Source organism: Haemorhous mexicanus, chromosome 15, assembly GCF_027477595.1.
Source record: "Haemorhous mexicanus isolate bHaeMex1 chromosome 15, bHaeMex1.pri, whole genome shotgun sequence".
Taxonomy (NCBI): Eukaryota; Metazoa; Chordata; class Aves; order Passeriformes; family Fringillidae; genus Haemorhous; species Haemorhous mexicanus.
In genome coordinates, this window is record NC_082355.1 from 11832294 (window position 1) to 11852999 (window position 20706).

The window sequence follows — 20706 nt, forward strand, 5'->3', positions numbered from 1 at the left end:
AGAGCTGACGTTTTCTGATTATATCTGCAAAGGGCTTGTGCAGATCTAATTTCTCTCCCCCTGCATATTAATTCCCGCAGCTGGGCGCAATGTCTCATCCCACTGACGGGACCTGGTAGGGAGGAGGGAGAACTACTACCAAAAAAAAAAAAAAAAAATTAAAGAAGGGGACGGATCCATCTGCAACCGAGAGGAAAGGGGGAAAAAAGCTGGGGGGGGGGGGTGGGGGGGCTGGAATAGAGATGATTCCTCCAAATCCAACAAGCCTGGGGAGCACTGCATTCTTGAATCCTGCATTTTCTCTCAAAATGATGGTGTGGGCACTTCTGTTCTTCTCTCTCATCCAGTGGTAAGATGTGCTTTCTGATTCTGTTTGGGAGGGTGGGGGGAGAGGGAGGGCTGGGGGGGGTGAAGAATCTGCGAATTTGCTGAGCTGTCGTGAGAATGCCAGAGGTTTGGATAGTGGCATTGCATTCATCTATCTCTAGCAGCTGAGATCTTAGAATGTTTTATTTCTCTCACAATTGTTGTCGCTCTGACACGGACAGAGGGAGGGTGAGCGGAGGGTGTGTGTGATGGTGGTACATGCCGGGGTGTTCGTAGAATTTGGTGCCATATTAATGAAGCCTTTTATCTGTGAATTAATCGCTTGCTCCGGTGCATGGAGCTGTGTTTTGCGGGCACAATGTCCGTGCATTCCTGCTTGTTTTCCCGGAGCGGGCAGCCCCATCATGGCTGTGCGGGGCTGCGCGGCGGAGCGGGCAGGGCTGGGTACCAAGGACAGGGATGCGGGTCCCGCACGGCTCCTCCCGGCTCCGCACGGCTTCCCTGGGTCCCTACAGCTTCCCCGGGTCCCTCACAGCCCCCTGGATCCCTCACAGCCCCCCGGGTCCCTCACAGCCCCCGGCCCCACGCATCCCTCCGGTGCGGCGGCCGCGGCTCCGCAGGGGATGCGATAGTTTTGGGGTTCGCACCGGCTCAGTGTTCCCAGCACACCCGACCGGTTGTGCTGGCAGACACGCTGGGCATGCTGCATGTGTGTGCATCATGCACCGAAACGGAAAGGGGTGAAAATCCCACAGCACAGGAAGCAGGAGTTCAGATGTGGATGAGCAGAAAGTGGAGGGCGGGAGAATTGCTGCAGTGCCAAGCTTTGCGCTGGAGCAGACATTCCTGCAAAAATGTGCGGACTGTGCATTTAACAGGTTAGATGAGGAAAAATCTCTGCACGGCAGAGTGTGTGGCCTTCCAAGAGGGAACAGACCCCTCCCCAGAGCTGCACGAGCCATGTTGTCACTAATGCCTTCGAGAAGTTAGTGCCCACTCTCTGCTACTACTAACGCTGCATTCACACAGGCTCCTCAGATTTACCTTCTTTCCCCTTCCTTCCTTTTACATGAACACTACCATACAAAAAAGTGGGGTCTTTCTCTTTGGTTTTTTCTTTTGGTTGGTTTATTTTTCTTTTCTTTTTTTTTTTTTTTTTAATAAAATCAGATTTAAGACCTGCAATGGTAGGGTCTTAATTCTAAGCCAAATAAAAGGCCAAAATGATTGGTTGGGGAAATGAAAAGTTGCTAGGTTTGCAAGTAACTTTTTTCCACACAAAAAGAACTCTGTAAAGAATTCCTGTTAGAAGAAACTAAAAGTGGTTGAAAATTGAGTAGAAAATGAGATAAAACTCGATGAGCTTACCATGAGGATACTTTGGTGTTGGGAGTAAGACAGGTGTGAGATATTTTTGACCCTTATAGAACCAGTTATGGTTACTACCTGAATACAGAAATGGAAAATTCAATTTTTAAAGTATTTTATGATGGGCTTTCATATTATTTTGACATAAAACTTCCACTAAAATAATCCCAGATACTTATTTTAGCACACTTCCTTCTTTTCAACTCATCTTTCAGAAAAGCATTGCCTGAGAGGAATTTTGCCAAAATTATTTCATAAGCTTTAAAAGAAACCCTTCATAATGCAAGTTATAGTTTTAGCTCAACAAAAAGTTCTATATTCATTTCACATCTCTCTGATAGCCAAGATGGTTTCTTTTGACAGCCTTCTGACCTCATAATTTTGAAGAATAAATCATAGACCGAGAAATAATAGCTAGAAGTAAAGGGAAAATTATTCTCAGGGCTTTACAGAAACATTTTGAATGAGTCAATATGCATATATGATTTTAATTCTAACAATCAGGACATTTTCCTCCTCCCATTGTGGAAGAAGCCTTGTTATTAGTTTTGGAAACTCAAGGACCAACGCAGAGTTATAAAAGTTGAACTTAGATACCATTTATTTATAGCCAAGATGAAAGGTTTTCTTTGTTAAAAAGTCATCAAGCACTTCAGAAAGAGGGGATTATTATTGTATTGTGTGTCACTTTTCTTGGGCACTGAAATTTAGAAAGGCCAAGTGAGCACTAACAAAGATGCTCCACATTAAACATCTCAATAAATGTGTTGACATCAATCAGAACACACACAGAAGTTTAAATATTTGCAGAATTTGATCAAGGTAATGATTACCATTACTGTGCACAAATTTGAACCCTGTTAATACAAAAAATTACTATATAGGGAAATTTATTGCTGCAAAAATCATTAGTATTTACAAGGTTGAAGAAAGAAGAGGAAAGTTAAGACACCACTCAGGTATTAATGCAAGCAGCTGAAATTCTAGCATTGGCTCCAGTAAATAATGAATTAAGTCAGAAAAAATGTCATTTTACAACACTGTGGTATTTTATCTTTAGAGAATTTGTATCACTTTTATGAAATGCACAAAGTACATCCTTACAACTGGGCACGCTGAAGTTTTAGGTAGTGCTTTTTCCAGTTGGTTTCTCAACATTCCTAACTGGACTGCAAACTTGCACAAAGTTCCCTCCTCCTCTTACCCCTCAGATCACTGTCACAGCAGTGTGCAGTCCATCACATGGGCTTGGAGCTGTGTTCAGTGAAAATTAGTCAGATCAAGCTCCCAAGCTCTGAAAATTGTATGTAAAAATCCTCGGATCAAGAGACAATTTAAAATTACTTAAGAAAATATATTTGTACACCTGATGGGGTTTAATCAGAACTAATTATTTGATGGTCCTTATCAAACACACAACATGTATTTTGAACATTTCATGTAATAGAAATCACCAGCAATTTTTCAAAATGTTTTAAAACTGTACTCTGCACATTACTTATAGATGAGGTTTATCAGGTTTTTTTTGCAGAACTTTAACAAATTGCCACCAAAAGCTACTTAATACAGTGGAAAATAATGTTCAGATGGGAAATATCAGACTATTTTTCACTTGTTTGTGCCCAAGTAGTTTCATGGCAATATTTTTATGCTGCAACTACATGCCCAAAATTGAAGAGTGTCAAGACTGATCAAAAAAACCCATAAACAAAGCAATCATTTTAGCATCAAAATAGTCTGGTGCCTAAATGAATACATGTAGTTTTATTAGTAAATTAATGAACATGGGTGTAAATAAAATTATTTTGCTCCTGTTAAGTGATGTGATATAATAACAAGAACATCCTTCAGACGGACAGTCACTTGGAATTACTGTAAAACTTGCCAATATCAGTTTGGTGTTAATCCTGCAGCCATAGTTACTCATACATTTCCAATAATTTCTCACAGTGTCTAACACTAACACTAAGCCAGAGGTCCCATTACTGGAATAAGGAGTTGCTCAGCAAGAGGCAATTTCTCACCTCACAAGGATTAGTCCCCTTTAAAGAACTGCCATGATAGAAGATGTGGATCTAAGTCCTGTTTAAATATGACTTTATCCTTATCTATGATACCATGAAAATGAATATTTTATACATCCCAGTGTTTGTATCAGCAGAGCTAAATCTGTGTGGACACAGGACCTGCACTTCTTGAGCATGTCAGGGGGAGCAAGGCCTGCCTGTGAGTTTTTCATGGCCATGCTGCATTCCTGCCTGCTGGGAGCTGCAATGCTGGGACACAAACTTAGAGCAGCTATTATTGTCATAAAAACAGCACCAAAACTACTGACCTAAAGCAGATTTGAAAATTAGGTTAAATTTTTTTATTAACAACTTGATGGGGCAAAAAAAAGACTACAGTCACTGTTTCCCTACTTGAAAAGATATGATTTAGAAACATGGATGGAACCCTTTGACTAACTTCTACTGTAGTGACTAAACCACTTGAACCTGCATGCCAAAACTCATGTATTCCAAAATACTCTAGTGAGTATGGAAAGCAATGTTAGATGTCTTTCAGAAAGTTTGAATCTTTGAAAATCTAAAAAGTTAAAGCCTGTAATAAAAAATGATAGAAAATAATGACAATAAAATATCTTAGGAAATTATTAAGCTCTTTTAATGTAGTATTTCCCATATTATTCATATTATATGTCTTCTTCATGGCCATGCTTTAGGGTTTAAAACATTAATGATTAATGGCAATCTGGAAGATGTATCTTGTTGATTTGGATTGTGTTTGCACTGGTTTCATTTATGCTACATTCAGTCTATTGACATATATCACTAAATTCTGTAACAGCTGCACAAAAATTTAAAAGGGGAAGAGTGAATGGCTGAAGGGAAAAAAAGCAAATGTCTGGTCAAGGAGAACTCTTTCCAAGTCTCAGTCCCAGTACAATTAAACTCCTATACACTTAAGTAATAACCACCACTTTCTTCAAAAGAGAGCTGAAGTGTTAACTGAATGATGAATTATTAAATTATTAGATAAAGCATTAGAAACAGGTGACCAGTAACAGATGCACATACTTATAGGATGGTTGAAGTTTTACAGTACCTCGCAGGCATACATTCCAGTAAGCTCCAAGAGGCAGTTTTAAGGTCACTAGCTGTGCCTGGCACTGTCCTGCAGAGAGAGATGCACTGGCTCATTTGGAGCTGGCTCTGTCCCTTCAGCCTTCCCCTTGTCACAGTGAGTGTCAGCCACTCCAGCTGTAAAATATATTTATTATTATTATTATAATATATATATTCCTACAGAGATAGTCCTACATTCTATTAGGGTGATCATTTGATTACTTATTTTTCTAGCATTCATGGAGATAATTGGAGTGTTCTGGAGTTCTCTCTTGATGCAGTCTGAACTGCAGCTTTGCAGACCATGGCACCTGCAGCCCCACACAGAGAAACCTTTAATGCGGAGGGAGAGGTGGCTTGTGTGAGAGTGGCAGTGAGTTGTGTAAGATTGCAAGTGAAGAACTCAGTGGAAGCTGGAGGGTGGATTAATGTGAATTCAGGCTCAGAAAATCACAGAATCACTGCATCATTAGTTGGAAAGAACCTCTGGAGATCATCCAGTCTAAACCCCCTGCCAAGGCAGGGTCACCTGGAGCAGGTGACACAGGAACGTGTCCAGGTGGGTTTGGGATGTCTTCAGAGAGGGAAACTCCAGGAACTTCCCTGGGCAGCTGTTCCAGGGCTCTGCCACCCTCAACATAAAGAAATTCTTCCTCATGTTGAGGTGGAATTTCTTGTGTTTCTGTTTATGGCCATGGCTCCTTGTCCTATTGCTGGGCACCACTGAAAAGAGTTTGGACACATACATATAAACACAGAGATTAAGGAAAAATTCCAAACACCTGATACAGGATGTCAGAGCTGAAGAGTTTTTCTTTTTCGTGGTTATGCTCCATAGCCTATTTAGTGTTGTACTTTTAAAAGCAGATTTCTATTGCAATGCAAATTTCTTTTAACATGAATGATAAAATATAATTGTCCATTTTCCCAGTTTTGCCTACTAAGAAACCAACATCATATCCAACACCTAATGCTGAAAATCTCAGCAGTTCTGGGAATCTTCTCACATGACAGGCCTCATTTTATCCTCTCAGTAATCCCTGTCCCACTGAAGTCAGTCCATTGCTGAGAAAAGCCAGGGCATATCCGGTATAGATTCTTACAGGTAGTTTTGTGCTTATCTAAGAACTGGGAAATCACCCAAAGTTAAATTATAACTCAGCAAGGATCTTCAAAAAGTGTTTCTTACACTGCATAATGCTTTTGCAGGAAGCTCTCAACCTACATTCCAGCTGATTTACAACACCTCTAAATATTTTTCCCTTCATTTCTTCTTTTTTATTCTATACAGATGATCAGCTAAAACTTCACACTCCACTTCAGACCACAGACTGTAATGTAAATTGATCTTAAATGGCACATAAGTCTTTCCTTGAGCTTCTGGATAAAAAGGAATTTCTCCATTCTAGAAAATGAGCTATTTTCTCTGAATGGAACTTCTGAACAGGCACAAGGGGGCTTTTTGAGAATACAGGAGAAAGAGATGTATTCATTTTCTTTTTAGAAAAGATATGACAGCTGATGATAGAAATGGACATCCAGATAACTTCACTGGAAGGAGATGTAACTTTCTGGGCTCAAAGCAGGAAGCTGTTTACTTAGAACAAGAGAAGTTTCTTATACAATGAATAAAGAGACCTCAGAAAGTACCAGGAAAGAACCATAAATTCCAGAAAAAAAGCCCACCACCATAGTCAGGTATCTATAGTTATTATTGGGTAAGGAAGATCCTTTCTCATGGAACGAGACTAAACTCATTGAGCACCAATGAAATTAGGGACTACAGCTGCCCCTAGAGAAAACACCCAACACACAAAAACCAAGGTGAAGACATATTTTATGTGATGGAAAGATGAGAAAGGAACAGTATAAAGTGTCCACTGTAGATGTACTGATCTTTTTAGACTCAATTTGGTGAGTGACTTTTGATGACTAAACTTAGCATTCACTGCATGTTTCCTTGTGACAATGGATTATGGCCTAAGTTGTCATGGTGCTGTAAGGAGCAGAGTGTGAGTCTGAATTCACCTAGAGTGTATTCTTGTGGAGGTGTAATGTCTTTAAGGGCATTTTATTTAGGTGAGCACCTACCTCAGAAGAGCTCGGGTGCAGTAAGCAGGAGCTTTGCAGTTGAATTGGGTCAGGTTTCCTATTTTAATGTCCAGAAGTAACCTGCTTATTTGATTCTTCTAATTAAGAAATTTAGCTTTGCATTAAGCCAAGAAGTAAAGGAAACAGCAAAACAGAAAATAATATTAATTGCTTTAAAATTTTTCATAAGAAGTGGTTAGAACATAATTTATAACAGAATGTGTAACCATCTCCTTCAATGTGAGAAATTTACAAAAGGACTATACATTTTTCTTTTCATCCATATGAAAAAAGAGTGGTGGAGGGAAATACATATTTTCACAAGTTCTAACACCTGCCAGCTGGCTCAGACAACCTGAGGTAAAAGAGGGGTGATGGTGGTAGGTGGAAGAAAACTCTTGAGAGAATAGTGAGGATATAACTAGTGGGATTCTGGGGTATTTGTACAGTTGCAACAAAAAATTAATATGCTAGTCTTGTCAGACTGAATATTGGGTATTCAGTCTGACACACGGTGATATCCTCTTATTTATATAACAGCAATATTTTTAACACAACTGCTGTCAAAAAAGGAGGCCTTAATGCTGATGCAAACCACCAGTGACTGCATAAGCAGAAGAGGAATGTAACAAATAACTTCTCATGTAAATGACTACCTCAGCTGCATAATGTTTTTTCATGTGATGTCCCAAGCAACACAGAAAAAGTTGACTCCAGCAGCTTTACTTGTTCTCTCTTACATAAAAGACATAGAGGATGCAATGATATCATCCCTGGCTGAAAACTTATAAAAATGTTTTTCTTTTTAATAAGTGGGGTGACACAGAGCCTAAATATTTATATAGATTCAAAGACAAGAAAAATATTTTTTAATCTATTAAACTCAGTGATAGCACTTCATTATAGGAAATAGTGAAGCTGCATGTTTCTGGAAGAGGAGAGATTTTACCAGGGATATTTCTGCCTGATTTCTGATTTTCTTTTGCTCTTATCCTCTGCTATTGACAGCTGCCAGATGCAAAATACATGGCACAAAATACCACTGATCTGACCCAGAGTAATGACTGCATTATGGTTACAGCAAAGTGATAGCAGGCAAGAGAAATTCAGTAAAACATACAAGAATCTTAGTGTAACAGTTTATCACCTCTAAAAAAGAAAATCACTATTGTTTAAAACATTTTCATATCTTGAGGATCAGTTCTATTTTTTCAGATCTAGTGGAAGGACATTTTCACACATATTCAGTAAAGAACAACACAATGTGTAGGCCTAGCTGTGAAATCTGGCCATTGTGTATGAAACTAAATATTAGTCTTAAAGATAGAACTTTCATCTGTTTGCAGACAGCCAGCAAAACATTAAAGAAATATCCTTTTTACCATATCTAAACTAACATACACAGATTATTACCAGAAATAAAAGATCAATATATGTAAAAAAGCTATTTAAAATAAATGAAGGATAATAATGATCTTTTGGAAGGAATGGAATAAGAAGTTATTTACTTTTTATGCTTGCATAAGCTCTTTCTAGATGATGCAGGTAGTCGTGTATGAAATTGTATTTTTTACTGAATGTCATCTTGGACTTTGATGTGAACCCTTGAGATAAAAGGCCACCTTTCTTTCTGAACTATTTATCTTCTTCAACTTTTTCAATGCTTCATATTTTGCTAAAAAATACTTCTGGTTCTATACATTGATGAGAAATACACCTTAAAGGGGATCTCATACATACCTCTAATAATCTTCTGCCAGAATTCCTGCCCCCCAAAAAAGTGGATGATATGAGAAAATGAGTGTTTTCCTTCACTAGTGGCTCAATGTTATATTGTGTAACACAAATAGCATGTTCTGGTCATATGAAGCTTTTGTTAATCCACAACAAGATATCTTCAGATTCAAACAGAACTCTGCCTGCTGCAACAGATTGAGGATTATCCACTAAATTCCACTTTCATTTAATTCCCTTAGATTATTTTCCAAGAGAGAGAAAAAGAGATAGCTTGAGGAAGAATGAGAAAAAAACATTCAGAGAAAATGATCAGATAATGCTAGAAAGCCTTACTAAACTAATCAATGCATTAGTCAATGTGTTATTAAGTGATGCACTTCTGGGACCTACTGAACCACACATATGTTTGCCAGAGGTGGAGAAGGGTGTCACCAAAGCAGAATGAGATGTGCCCATGATAACCAGGCACCAAGATCAGTTATCTCTTGGAAATTTCGTGTAAATCCCACTGAAGGTGGCAGAGTTTGTACTCTGCTTTTCCTCTCCAAAAACTGCTGAAGACACAAGAGACTTCACACTACAAATTAACACTAAAAGGGCTTCAATCAGGTGGACAGTAGTTCCTGAAACAGGCAAGGGAAAACAGTTTATCAAGAAGTCTACAATGATTTCTTCCCTCTGCTACCCTGATCAATTCCCAATGTTTCTACTTTTATAGCCCTAAGAGCCATCCTTCCAAAATTTAAGCTTTTGAACTGACCCTCTGTGCAGAAAAACAATCACCTGATCCCCCAAAAATTAAGAACATAATTCTATATGTAAATCATCAGTTCATTCTTATTTTTGTGAATGGACAATATTTTCAAGACAACTGTGATACCATGGCCCACACAGATAAAACAGGAAAGGCAAACAGGCACACAAATGTCAGTGAATGAAGAACGCCAACAAATAATTGATATATTATTCAAATTACAGTCAGCTTGACCTTCTTAGATGAATTATGATGGCCCTTAGACTTACTTAATTCAAGGAGTAAGGACTTCAGCTTTGAGTCCAGGAAGGCTGTATACTTGCTGTGTATGAATAAGAGGCAGAACTGAACCTGGTTTGGAAGTGAATTATGAAGACCAGAATTATACAACATTTATAATATAATGACAAGAAGCCTGCTATGCTTCAAACAGAAAACAAGTGCAGGGATTGGGAAGATGAGTTATTGTGTTCAAATTAACAAAGATGAGAAATGCACAGGAACAAAGATGAGAAGTACAAACAGCCTGGGTATATGTTTTGGGAGTCAGAGACCAGAGCCATTCCACACTTGAAGAAGAACACAAGAGAGAAAGCTGGTAGTGGTTTCAGAAAGAAGATGGGGTGTGTGACCCATGTAATTATATTTAAACTGCCAGGAACTGTCTTAGTAGCTGAACTTGAGTACTGAAAAGACACCTTTTGGCTTCTCTATATGTAACTTAAATGATACATTCTGCTCCTTGAGCCAGTGAGGGATCAAACATGTTTGAGTATTAAAATTATTTTTGTAATGGAGTAAATATGTCACTATTTTCTGACAAGGTGAGGATTTGGAAGAGGGGAAGGTTACCAGCAGTAAAATACTTGGAGCTCCTTAGAATACAATTACAAATATTACTGCTCTTTTAATGAAGCCAAATAATTAACCACTATCACAGACCATGTTGCATTGAATAAACATATTGGGTATTTGTAACCTCTTTTGGGCAAGAACAATCAACAATATACTAATAATGCCTTTTCTCATTTTATTTCCTAGTTTCTAAAGGAAATGCTAAAAACCCTCACTAAGCTGCTTTAAGGACTTATAGCATGCACTTAAAATTACTTAAAACCTTAATAAGGCTCTAATGTAGCACATGAGATTAAAGTCACGGCAAATCTTTTGGGCCAAATTCCTAAATTCCATGTCCAGCACAGCTAACAAGGCTTTGAAGGCCATATTTAAGTGGTGAAAAACATGAAAATATTCTTCTCTGCACTGGTTATTGTGATCCAGATCCACAGCTCTGCCTCCTTTATGTCAAAAGGTTGTAAATCTAAGGTATTGCTATTTTGTCCAGGTGAGGACAGTTATGTTTCCTCTTACCACATGCCAACAGCACCTCCAGGGACAGTTCATTTCTCTGAAATTAAAATAAGCAATTCCAAGTTACCTGCTATTAATATCTGACCACTTTCAATGACTGTTTTATCCATTTAATGCATTTTAACCACTTAATGGCTAACCACTTTAACTCTGGTATACCTCTTAATAAGGATTATTTCTATAATGAGTTCCAAAATTTACTATTCCGTCATCTAGGCATTATATGTGTGAAAACAACCCATATATAGATTTGATATTAAAAGGAAATGGGAATAATTTTAGCCTTACTGATTTCAAAAAGTAGATTTTATTTTAGGCTTTGAAATAAAATTAATCTTTGGCCTGAAACCAAGAAATTCAGCTCTTACGGTAACTTTGAAAAAGTTTGAGCATGTGAAGGCTTACGGTGAATACTAGAAGGGAAAATTGTGAGCAGCTTTAATTATACAATTTATAAAGGAAGGGAAAAAAAAAAGAGGAAAGGTACTATATCTGTAAAATAAATTCTTTTGTTACCATCCCCAAGGCTCTATCTCTCTTAATCTCTCTATAGTAGATAAGCACAAACATGATTAAATTCAATGCAACGTATATTCAGACTAAATAATGAGAAACATTTGTTATCTGCAATCCTTACCTGCATTTGAAATGTTCTGAGCTCCTCAATCACATAGAAATGAAAGGATTTAATGAAATGCCCAGAAGTTTAATAGTCAAATTACCTCCAATCATAAATAGTGCATATTTTAAATAGGACCTCTCATTTTAGTTAACAAGCAGCAATTCCAAGTGGCAGGTAAACTATGTATTTCTTTAACAAAGATGTCATGTCTGCAATGGCACCTTGGAAACAGGCTGAGGCAGCAAAGCTGGGCTTCAGTTTTGCAAGGTTTTAAGCATTCAAGCCTTTATCGAGGAAAACACTTCCATTTGTGTTTAAATGTTTACCAACATGGTTTTTGCACTAGAATTGGAATACTGAGCAGCTGTCAGTATGGAAAGCATAATCCTGGAAAATCTGACAGATAGAAGCTAAAAATGCAACATTTGCCAGCAAATGTATTCCATTTATGTCCTCCTTCTAAATTATTTATTTGGTAATCTGTCCTGGAAAACTGTAGAGCTTAGAATAGCATCTGTTTTTTATTAAACAAATTATCCTGAGGTGTGTTTGCAAAATTCCCCAGGATCTCACGAGGATAAATTGCATGCAGAGTTTTATTTTAGTGGCTTCCAGTGGAATTTCTTTTTATCAATACTCTGTCAGGTTTTCTGCATAAATCTGTAGCTCATAAAAAGCTGCTGGATCTGTAGCAAGGGAAAAGTGAAGATGGATTTATCCATATGGGAGATATGCGACGATTAGTAAAACATCTTCATCCTTAGCTTCTGCTCATCTCCCATTAATTTTAGGGGTTTACAGGTGCCCATCCTCACCTGATGGTCCCATCAGCATCTGCTCAAGTCATGGTAAGGCTCTTGTTTTTAAGAGTTCCTGATTATGCAGTTTAAGATCCGTGAATGACCAACAAAATTTCTGAAGCCTCATGGTGCCTCCTCTGATCATAGAAAATGGGGTCTGAAACCCTCTGCATTTTGCCAATGAGCCTTTTCTGAATTGCCATGATGCTTTGTGCAGCTACCCTAAATTCCCTTGTGGACCTTGCTTCAATGCTCACAACACGTACAATCTCCATAAATGATCCCACTGGTGCTTACATCTCTTCTGAGGAGACCCCACAGCTGGCCATGGGCTAATCCAAGAGGACCTGGTAATGCCACATGGTAACATCTCCCTATCCCCACTTGGTATTTTAAACTCCTTGCTTGTGTGCCATAGTTGATGCTCTACAGAGCTCGGATGGAGCCAAGGAAACCTGATGAGGAACTGGACATTGTGGCCTGAATACAGGGACACTTAGGTTTTCAACTGAAACAGTCTTGCAGCACATTTAGTGGATCCTTCGACTTAGCCACAGTACAGAGCTGCAGGAGATGAGGAGACAAAGAGAAAAGAAAATCCTCTTATATAATCTCTCAAATTGAAGGAAATATTTTCATCACTATATGTCTTTCTGGACTTTGTAGCATCTTTGAAGATGCTCTGTAGCATCTTCGGCACCCTGTATTATTCCATTGCTAAACTCATTTTGAAACTCTAGCTACATGAGTCTACATCTCTTAGACCTTAACATGGTTTCTTCTCTCCTGAAATTGCAGAAATAAATTGGTAATTGTGCTGGATAAACTTGGCTCCCAATGCAGTGTTTCAAAAGAATGCTTTTGGATTATGTCTATGGTTACGGCCATACTACTACTGACCCTTCTAGCCAGTTATACACATTAATCAAACCCACTCATAGCTTCTACTTGGTTATGGTTCTGGCTCTCTTTTCCAGTTATGAGGCATCCATCTTTGTCTAGCCCTGAATAACATCTACTTATAAAAGAACTTTCTAGTATCTTCCTCTGTAAAATTTTCATTCCTTTTTACAAGGAAAAACTTCTCCGACCATAATCAGAGCAACGACAATTTATAAAGTAAAATTCTATAATGCTGACAAGAGTAAAAAAGGTATGCCAAAATATTTGTGGAGGAAAAAAAGAATTCTGGGAGATACATGTTTTTATGTGTATGGAATAGAAATTGCTCCTACCTTCCTGGTGTTTTGACGAGCCTTAATAGTCACATTCAAATGCAAGGGATGGGAAGATTGGCTTTGCAGTGATCATTATGCCTAGCCCACTCAAACGTCAAAAGCTTCAGAGCTAGGTAGAATTTGCATGTTATGTGCCTTACATTTTACTTACTGGAGATTGATAAAAAAGAAAAAAGATAAGACACTAAGTGAGCCCATACACGGTTTCTTCTCACTAAAATAAAATTACAGATTCACCATCATATTTATTAATTAGGACCTTTAAAACAATTCACAATTTTTTCAGAAAAAGGGTTCCAGCTGAATAGTGAGACTTTTTTTTCTACAGACTACATATCCAAAGTAAGCTTTTTAGAAAATTTTCAGGACCCCAGCATTTCTTTTTGAAATTGTCTCTGGAAAAGCGGGGCATAAATAGGCAAGTAAGATGTAGCAGCTTTGCATCACAATTTATACGATGATTTTTGGAAGCACCATGTGTGAACTGCAGCTGCAGCCCAGCAGCACACCACAGGCACTGCTGTGCCCTGAGCCTGCATGGCCTCGGGACAGAGGCTTGTCAGGGTCTGAACTCCTCTTGACCTGCCCACAGCTCCGTTTTACTTGGTTTAGCTGCCACAGCCATTTATCTAATTGACAAGGCATCTATGGCTAATTTATTTGACTTTTTGTATGGTACAACCAGAGTTTTATTTAGACAATAATAACAAGCCATGACTCCGTGGGGAATGAGTTACTGACATCACTGTGCAGTGCTGAGAAATACAAAGCTCCTACAACAGCAGAGGCATTGAGAAGTGGACTTGGAATGCAGCATGGCAGGATAAAGACACAGGATCATGGACTCATTGAGGCTGGAAAAGGCTCCTAAAATCATTGAGTCCTGTCATTAACCCCACACTGCCATGTTCACCACGAAAGTATGCCCCCAAGCAGCACATCCACATGGCTTGAATACTTCTGGGCTGGTGACTCCAGCACTTCCCTGGCAGTCTGTTTCAATGCCTGACAACCCTTCCAGTGAAGAATTTTTTCCTAACATCCAACCTAAACTTCCCCTGCTGCAACCTGAGGCTGTTTCCCTCTCGTACTATTTTTTGTTACCTGGCAGAGCAGACTGCCCCCCAATTGGCTACAACCTCCTGTCAGGGAGATGTAGGGAGTGATAAGGTCCCCCCTTTTCTCCAGGGTAAACAGGCATGGGGTGAGTTGAGAAACCCTGCCTGGGTGCATTTTAGAGCACAGGTGCTTATAGTCCTTACCCAGAAGCTGGCATGCTTATAAGTCCCACAGGATTAAGGAGACCTTGACATGAAGCCATCCTGATTGTGCCAACCACCAAAGAAAGTCCATCAAAACAAATAAATTCCATGGGGGAATTGAAGAACACTTGTTGGCGATTTTCCTACTCAGATGACATAGAGACATTAGTTTGCCACTTACATTCTTAATGTATCACACATCTACCCTGTTATCAGAACTAAATTCCACATCCACCTCTGCACAGTCTGTTTTATGAGCATGAGTGCAAACAGCGTCTTGCATGATATAAGTTGGTTTATGTGGGAATACATGGGTTACTATTGGTAACCATGCATTAAAAATGAAGCTAAATCAGAAGCATTGTTTAAAAAAGAAACAACAAAAACCAGTTTAATTTTCACCATTTGCTTACTCCTATTTTGTGAATGAGTTAGCTACATCATGATGTAATTACAGACATGTGTATTGAGCAGCTATTTTCTGTTCATTCAGCTCTTTCTTCAGATGCATTTCTAAAAAAATTCCAGTAATGATACTTCCATGATCTGAGAGGAGTAAGAATTATTAATATACTCAAAATAAACCTATACTAGTTTCCCTTTTTTTTTTCCTCCCTAAACACTGAGGACTTATCTGACCCACCTGCTTTACCAACAATATGGCTTTAACGTTGCTGCTAAGCACAATGCAAAGTCATTCCCTAAGGAATGGTTAGGGATTGTTTCCTCCTCCATGGTGAGATGGCTTAGCATCAAACCCAGTCTTCATCAAACACAGACAATAAGGGACATTTATGTGCTTATTAATGTTGTAAAAATGGTTTACACTCACATGCAGAGAAGATATCACTTGGCTTAGCACAGCAAGTAGGACACTCGTCCTTTAGCTGGGGTAAGCATTCCATGTTCCTGGCTCCCAGCCCAACACCAGGAGCACTTCATTATAGAGCTCTTCTGTGTACAGAGAAGGAGAAGATGAGAATGAAAACACTCCCTGATATATTTAATTCTAATAAGGATTTATATTCAGCTTAACATGAATTTGTGTTAAGCCTAACTTGAATTTATAGCTCATGCTAGTAGACCAATTAAAAAAACATAAATATTTTAAATTTGAAAAAAATGCTCAGGATTGCTACTCAATAAGCAAAACTGCTGACATTTCTAGCACCTCACATGTTTGTTTTTAAACATAGACAGATAGTGATGAGGAGATGACTACATCATGAGTGCTTGATTCCAGAAGTGACTTTCTTCTGGGTGAAATTACCACGCAAACAAAATACAGGAAAAAAATTGTGCAAGAATTTTGAAAAAACACAAATATGAGTTCCTCATAGGGTACTACTGAACAAGAAGCTATTTTTTCATTTCTCAAGTCTAATTGAGCAATAGAATTGGGGTTTTTGAGTTACTGTTTTTTAAATAGATGGCTGGAGGGCATCTATGTTTTCCTAATCTTACTCACTGAGAAGAGAATTGAGCTTTGTTAATTTATAGTGAGATTTTTGAGCTATCATTTATAAAAGCAATGCACATTGCTGGAGAAGAGATATCACATGCAATACTAACATGACAATTATATACAACAAAACACAGCCAGAAAAAATGAAGTGAGCTCAAGCTAAAACCAACCTAGTCAAATCACATTTCAGTGTTTATTCCTTCTCTTGAGATTTGTTAGCTATAGTGGCAATCTACAGGAGCTGAGTAGTAGCAACAGGCAAAATTCCTGCTCCAAGTGCCTTAGATTTCACATTCAGAGATGCATAGAATGGTTAAAAAAATTTGAAAAAGGAGAGAAGGGGATGGGACAGGAGAGGAGTGGCAAAAAAATGAAAGTAAAACAAAAAAAAAACCTTCTGAGGTTCACACAATTCCAAGATTAAACCATTTGCACTTAGATATAGCTAGATACTTTCAACTAAAGCAGATCGACTCAAGCTAACCCTACCACTGATGCAGAAAAATAGCTGTAGCTATTTCTCCCTTTTTCTGTTTGTTTCTCATGCTTTTGCTCAGTGCTAACATGAATATCCATAACCACAGTGGAAACAGATACAGAAATGGATTATATAACCTCCAGTAAATAAAATATAAAGAAACATACCCATACAAAATTCTAGCTCAAAAAAAAAAAAAAAAAAGAAAATTTGGAATAATCATCTTAAGTTATGGAAGCTTATCTGAATCATCTGATCACATCTGAGACTCCTCCAGAGCTCTAGTAACTATAAATGCTGCACTTCAGGCTCAGGCTGTTCAAAATGAATGATGTATGCTTGTTTCTATAATTATCTTTCTATTCCTCACTGCCCTAAAGTTTCCTTCATCTCTTTACACTTTGCTATTTTCCCTCAGGGTGTCATACAATTCCTCTCCATACCCACGAGTTTGGTGGGTACTGTGGTGTAATTCAGCTTTGGTTAATAACACAAATCTGTTCATACAGACCTAGAAATATATATCCATTATCAGTTTATTTAACAATATACCTCAATGGTCTGCTGGAGAAACAGATTCTAGGCTGGGTGCTACATTTTAGCTTTTGGTTCTTTGCCAGAGCTGCTAACACTGCTCTCTGTTTCTGGCAATTTTTGTGACAACTGGCTGTGAGCCCATATTGTTGCAACTAGGAATATTTTAAAAGGGACAATAACCCTCATGGTCACTCACGACTTGAATCCAATCAGTTGTGCAATGCAAGAATTGCACAACAATTTTTCAGCACAGTGAACTAGAAAATACTGTAAATACTGCAAACCAGAAGGTTTATTGTTAGCACTCTTGATAAATGCACTCTAAAGGGCTTTTTTAAAAAGTGTTTTCATGAACTGACAGGAATGCAACAACACATAAACCAAGTTAAATTTTTCATTTTAAAACTTTCCATATAAACAGTTGCTGTAGCCAAATTCAGTTGAATCTGAAAATATGAAAAATAGATGTTTTAACAATAGTTACAAATAGATAAAACTAATTACATCTTAAGTGCAGTAGTTAATGTAAGTGTGTGTCTTGGGCAAGAGATGAAAGGACTGGAAGCTAAACCAGTCTGCTATGATGGACACTTTTATAGACACTGATACAAAACCACCACTGCCATGTAATATTTTAGAAATCTGTGAAGAGGTTTAACAACTGGACTGCTTTACTCAAAATGGCTGAGAAGCACCAGTGAGGTTGCTGAGGTTGCTGAATGACTGCAGGAAAGCTTGTGAAATCCACAGCATGATCCATAGGTGCTGTGCTGCCAGGGATCATCTCTTCAGGGGAACAGAGTGTGAAGGCTCACAGGAATCCAGACAGCCTTTAAATCTCAGGGCAGGCACAGTTTACAGAAATGGCTGATTGCTGGCAGTCTGGGGCCTTCATGTTCAGTAAAGATGACTGAAAAGTCATTGCTGGGAGCATTCATTTGTGCTCCTCTAGTAATTTCTGGCTCTTAAAAAAATTTGAGACTTGTGTGCTCAGTCCCATAATCTAAGAGTTTCAGTTGTACCTATTTCTTTATGAGAACTTTAATAATATTTTAATAATTATTTGCATATATGCTTCAGTCTCTCTGTGACTTAGGGACAACAGAAAAATTTAGCTTTGCTTTGTTTTAAATAATAACTCCTTGTCAAGGTTTTATCTACATTACATAATTTGAGTAGTACATAGTGTGATAGCTGCAGCAGAAGCAGTGCCTAGGAAATAAACTATCTTTTACAGGTGACCTACCTAAAATCCACCTCACCCAAACCACTGAATAGAAGTAGAAATTATTTTCTTTCCTCCTGTGAACTTCCTCAGCATCCCTTACCACATGACTACAACAAATGGCCAAAATACAGCTTATAGACCCTTGTAGCCTTTGCTGAAAGCTCTGGGAATTCAGGATATCAGGCTCTTCTGGAGCAGCAGAGCTTCATCCAAAACTGCAGTTGCAGCAGCACCACAAATCTGGGTGTAGGGAGTAGGACTATGAGACAGTTTCTCAGTGACTTCTTGGCCCAGAATTTTCAACTTAATTTTCTGTTATGAAGCTTCTGATAACTGACTGGATCTTCTCCTCTCTAAGAAAAGCATCTGAGTTTCCACCTTTGATGTGGGAAATTATTTGGGAAGAAATTAATCTTTGCTTTACATGATTTGCAGTCCTAATTAAAGCAGAGGTTGGGTATTTGTGATGAACATTTAGTAGTAAAAGAGAAAAAAGTTGCCATTTTTATGGAAAGAACAGAAATCTCAGTCCTGCACATAGCCCTGGGATTTAAACAACACAAATGGACAGAGCAGAAACACAAACAGAACAAGAGAATCCATGGCACAGCTTTGTGAAAACATTTTCTGCTTCAATCAAGATACCTTTACTTAAAATGTGAGTCAGCAAGAGAGAATTTCGACACAGTTAGATTTCCAGAGACACTGTATTTTCTTCCACATCTGCTATCTCCACATTCTAAAACATCACATCTGCACACAGCATCTCTGTACCCACAGTGGGAACCTGGAATGCATCTTGCCTTCCCACTGACCCTCTCAGCACCATAAATAATGTATGACCTGTAGATTAAGGTAATTTTTTATGCACATTAGAGAATGAATTGAACTTGACTCTTCATTAAATTAAACAGTGCCAGTTTAACAGTCAGGTGAAGTGGCAAGCCTTGTTTCAGTTCTTCCCTGAGAGGTAGGAAACATTGGTGTTTTCAATGGAAAACTCAGTTTATGTTCAAGTAGTTTATGAAATCTTGGCTGAAAGCTCTATAGCATACTTAGTACAAAAGATGAAATTGCCCAGATTTTTTGATAAATAAACTTAAATTTTTAATTAGATTTAAGTTATTTAGTCATTAGCTATTCACTACTGCTACAGGTCTTTCACTTTAAGCACTAAGTGGCTACTCTGATTCTGCTTGTAAACAACGATGCAATATTAGCAATTAATTGGGTGAAGTATCACAACAAAATTCTTGGTATAGTTAAAATTAATTTTGCATATTTAGAAAAATTAGAGGAACGAGTCACAGCAAGTACAAACTGCTAAAACTCATTTATAGTCACTGGAACTACAGAGATTTTGATGAGTTAATATATGACCTCATATCTGAAGGCTGAAAGACTGACCAGACATGGAAGGGTTTTTTGCCAGAGCTCCTTTCCCTTCTACTCCTTGTAACAATTTGTGAAAATCACGTTTTCTGGATCAGGAAATAACACCTTATTTCAAAGGGATATCCTTTGAGAGTTACTGATCACTACTTAAACAAGATGTGCCCAATCTGTCCCCCATTTTAGACTGTAAAATTATTGCTGCTGTCTGTGATATTAAATAATGCATGACCTATCTCTACCAACACATGGTAATGTCTTTCCAAGAAGCATTACATATGATTCACATTAGAGTGTCTCTGATATAGAGATGACAGCAGAGATGATCCAAAGTTATAGTGTTGGCTTTATGCCAGTAATTAACTAAAACACAGTAGTTTTGAAATGGGTAACCTATGCTTTATATTAATTTTTGAAATAAAGATTTAGACCAAAAGTCTTGAAAGCATAATAATGTAGGACAGTGATATACCATTAATATAATTATTTGTTAAGTTTTACTAAAGTGAAGATTATTTTTACATAGGCATCAAACTAACTTTCAGAGAAATGAAAACACAAAAGAAAAGAAATAATGCTGAATCTAATTAAAAAAAAAAAAAGATCCCCAAACTATAATGTGGACTTCAGTGGCTTTGGGCTGCTAGGAGAATGGTGTATCAGCATATTAATGACAGATTTAAGTAACGAGTTTGACCATGTCTTCTGAAGAAGGATCAATAAAGAAGATGGAAAAAAATTGTTTTCCTAATTAATCAATGATTTCCCAGCAGAAATACCCTTTTCTACAATTTTAATGCATTTCCAGTATAGAAATAATGCCTTCAGTGCTAAGGGGCCCATAAAGGAGGCTATAACAATGGAAGTGAGCATCCTTTCATTAATCCTTTTTCCCTTGGTTGGTGACCCCC

General features: G+C 38.0%; 1 protein-coding gene across 1 annotated transcript in view; it reads left to right on the top strand.

The window, feature by feature from the left end:
* Positions 1 to 242: 242 nt before the first annotated feature.
* The window catches only part of GABRG2 (gamma-aminobutyric acid type A receptor subunit gamma2), a 63786-nt gene continuing 43322 nt past the window's right edge, over positions 243 to 20706 (top strand). Inside the window, exon 1 of the mRNA XM_059860294.1 lies at positions 243 to 349. Within this exon, the coding sequence (XP_059716277.1) occupies positions 243 to 349 (107 nt within the window). The remainder of the gene's footprint in view (positions 350 to 20706) is intronic.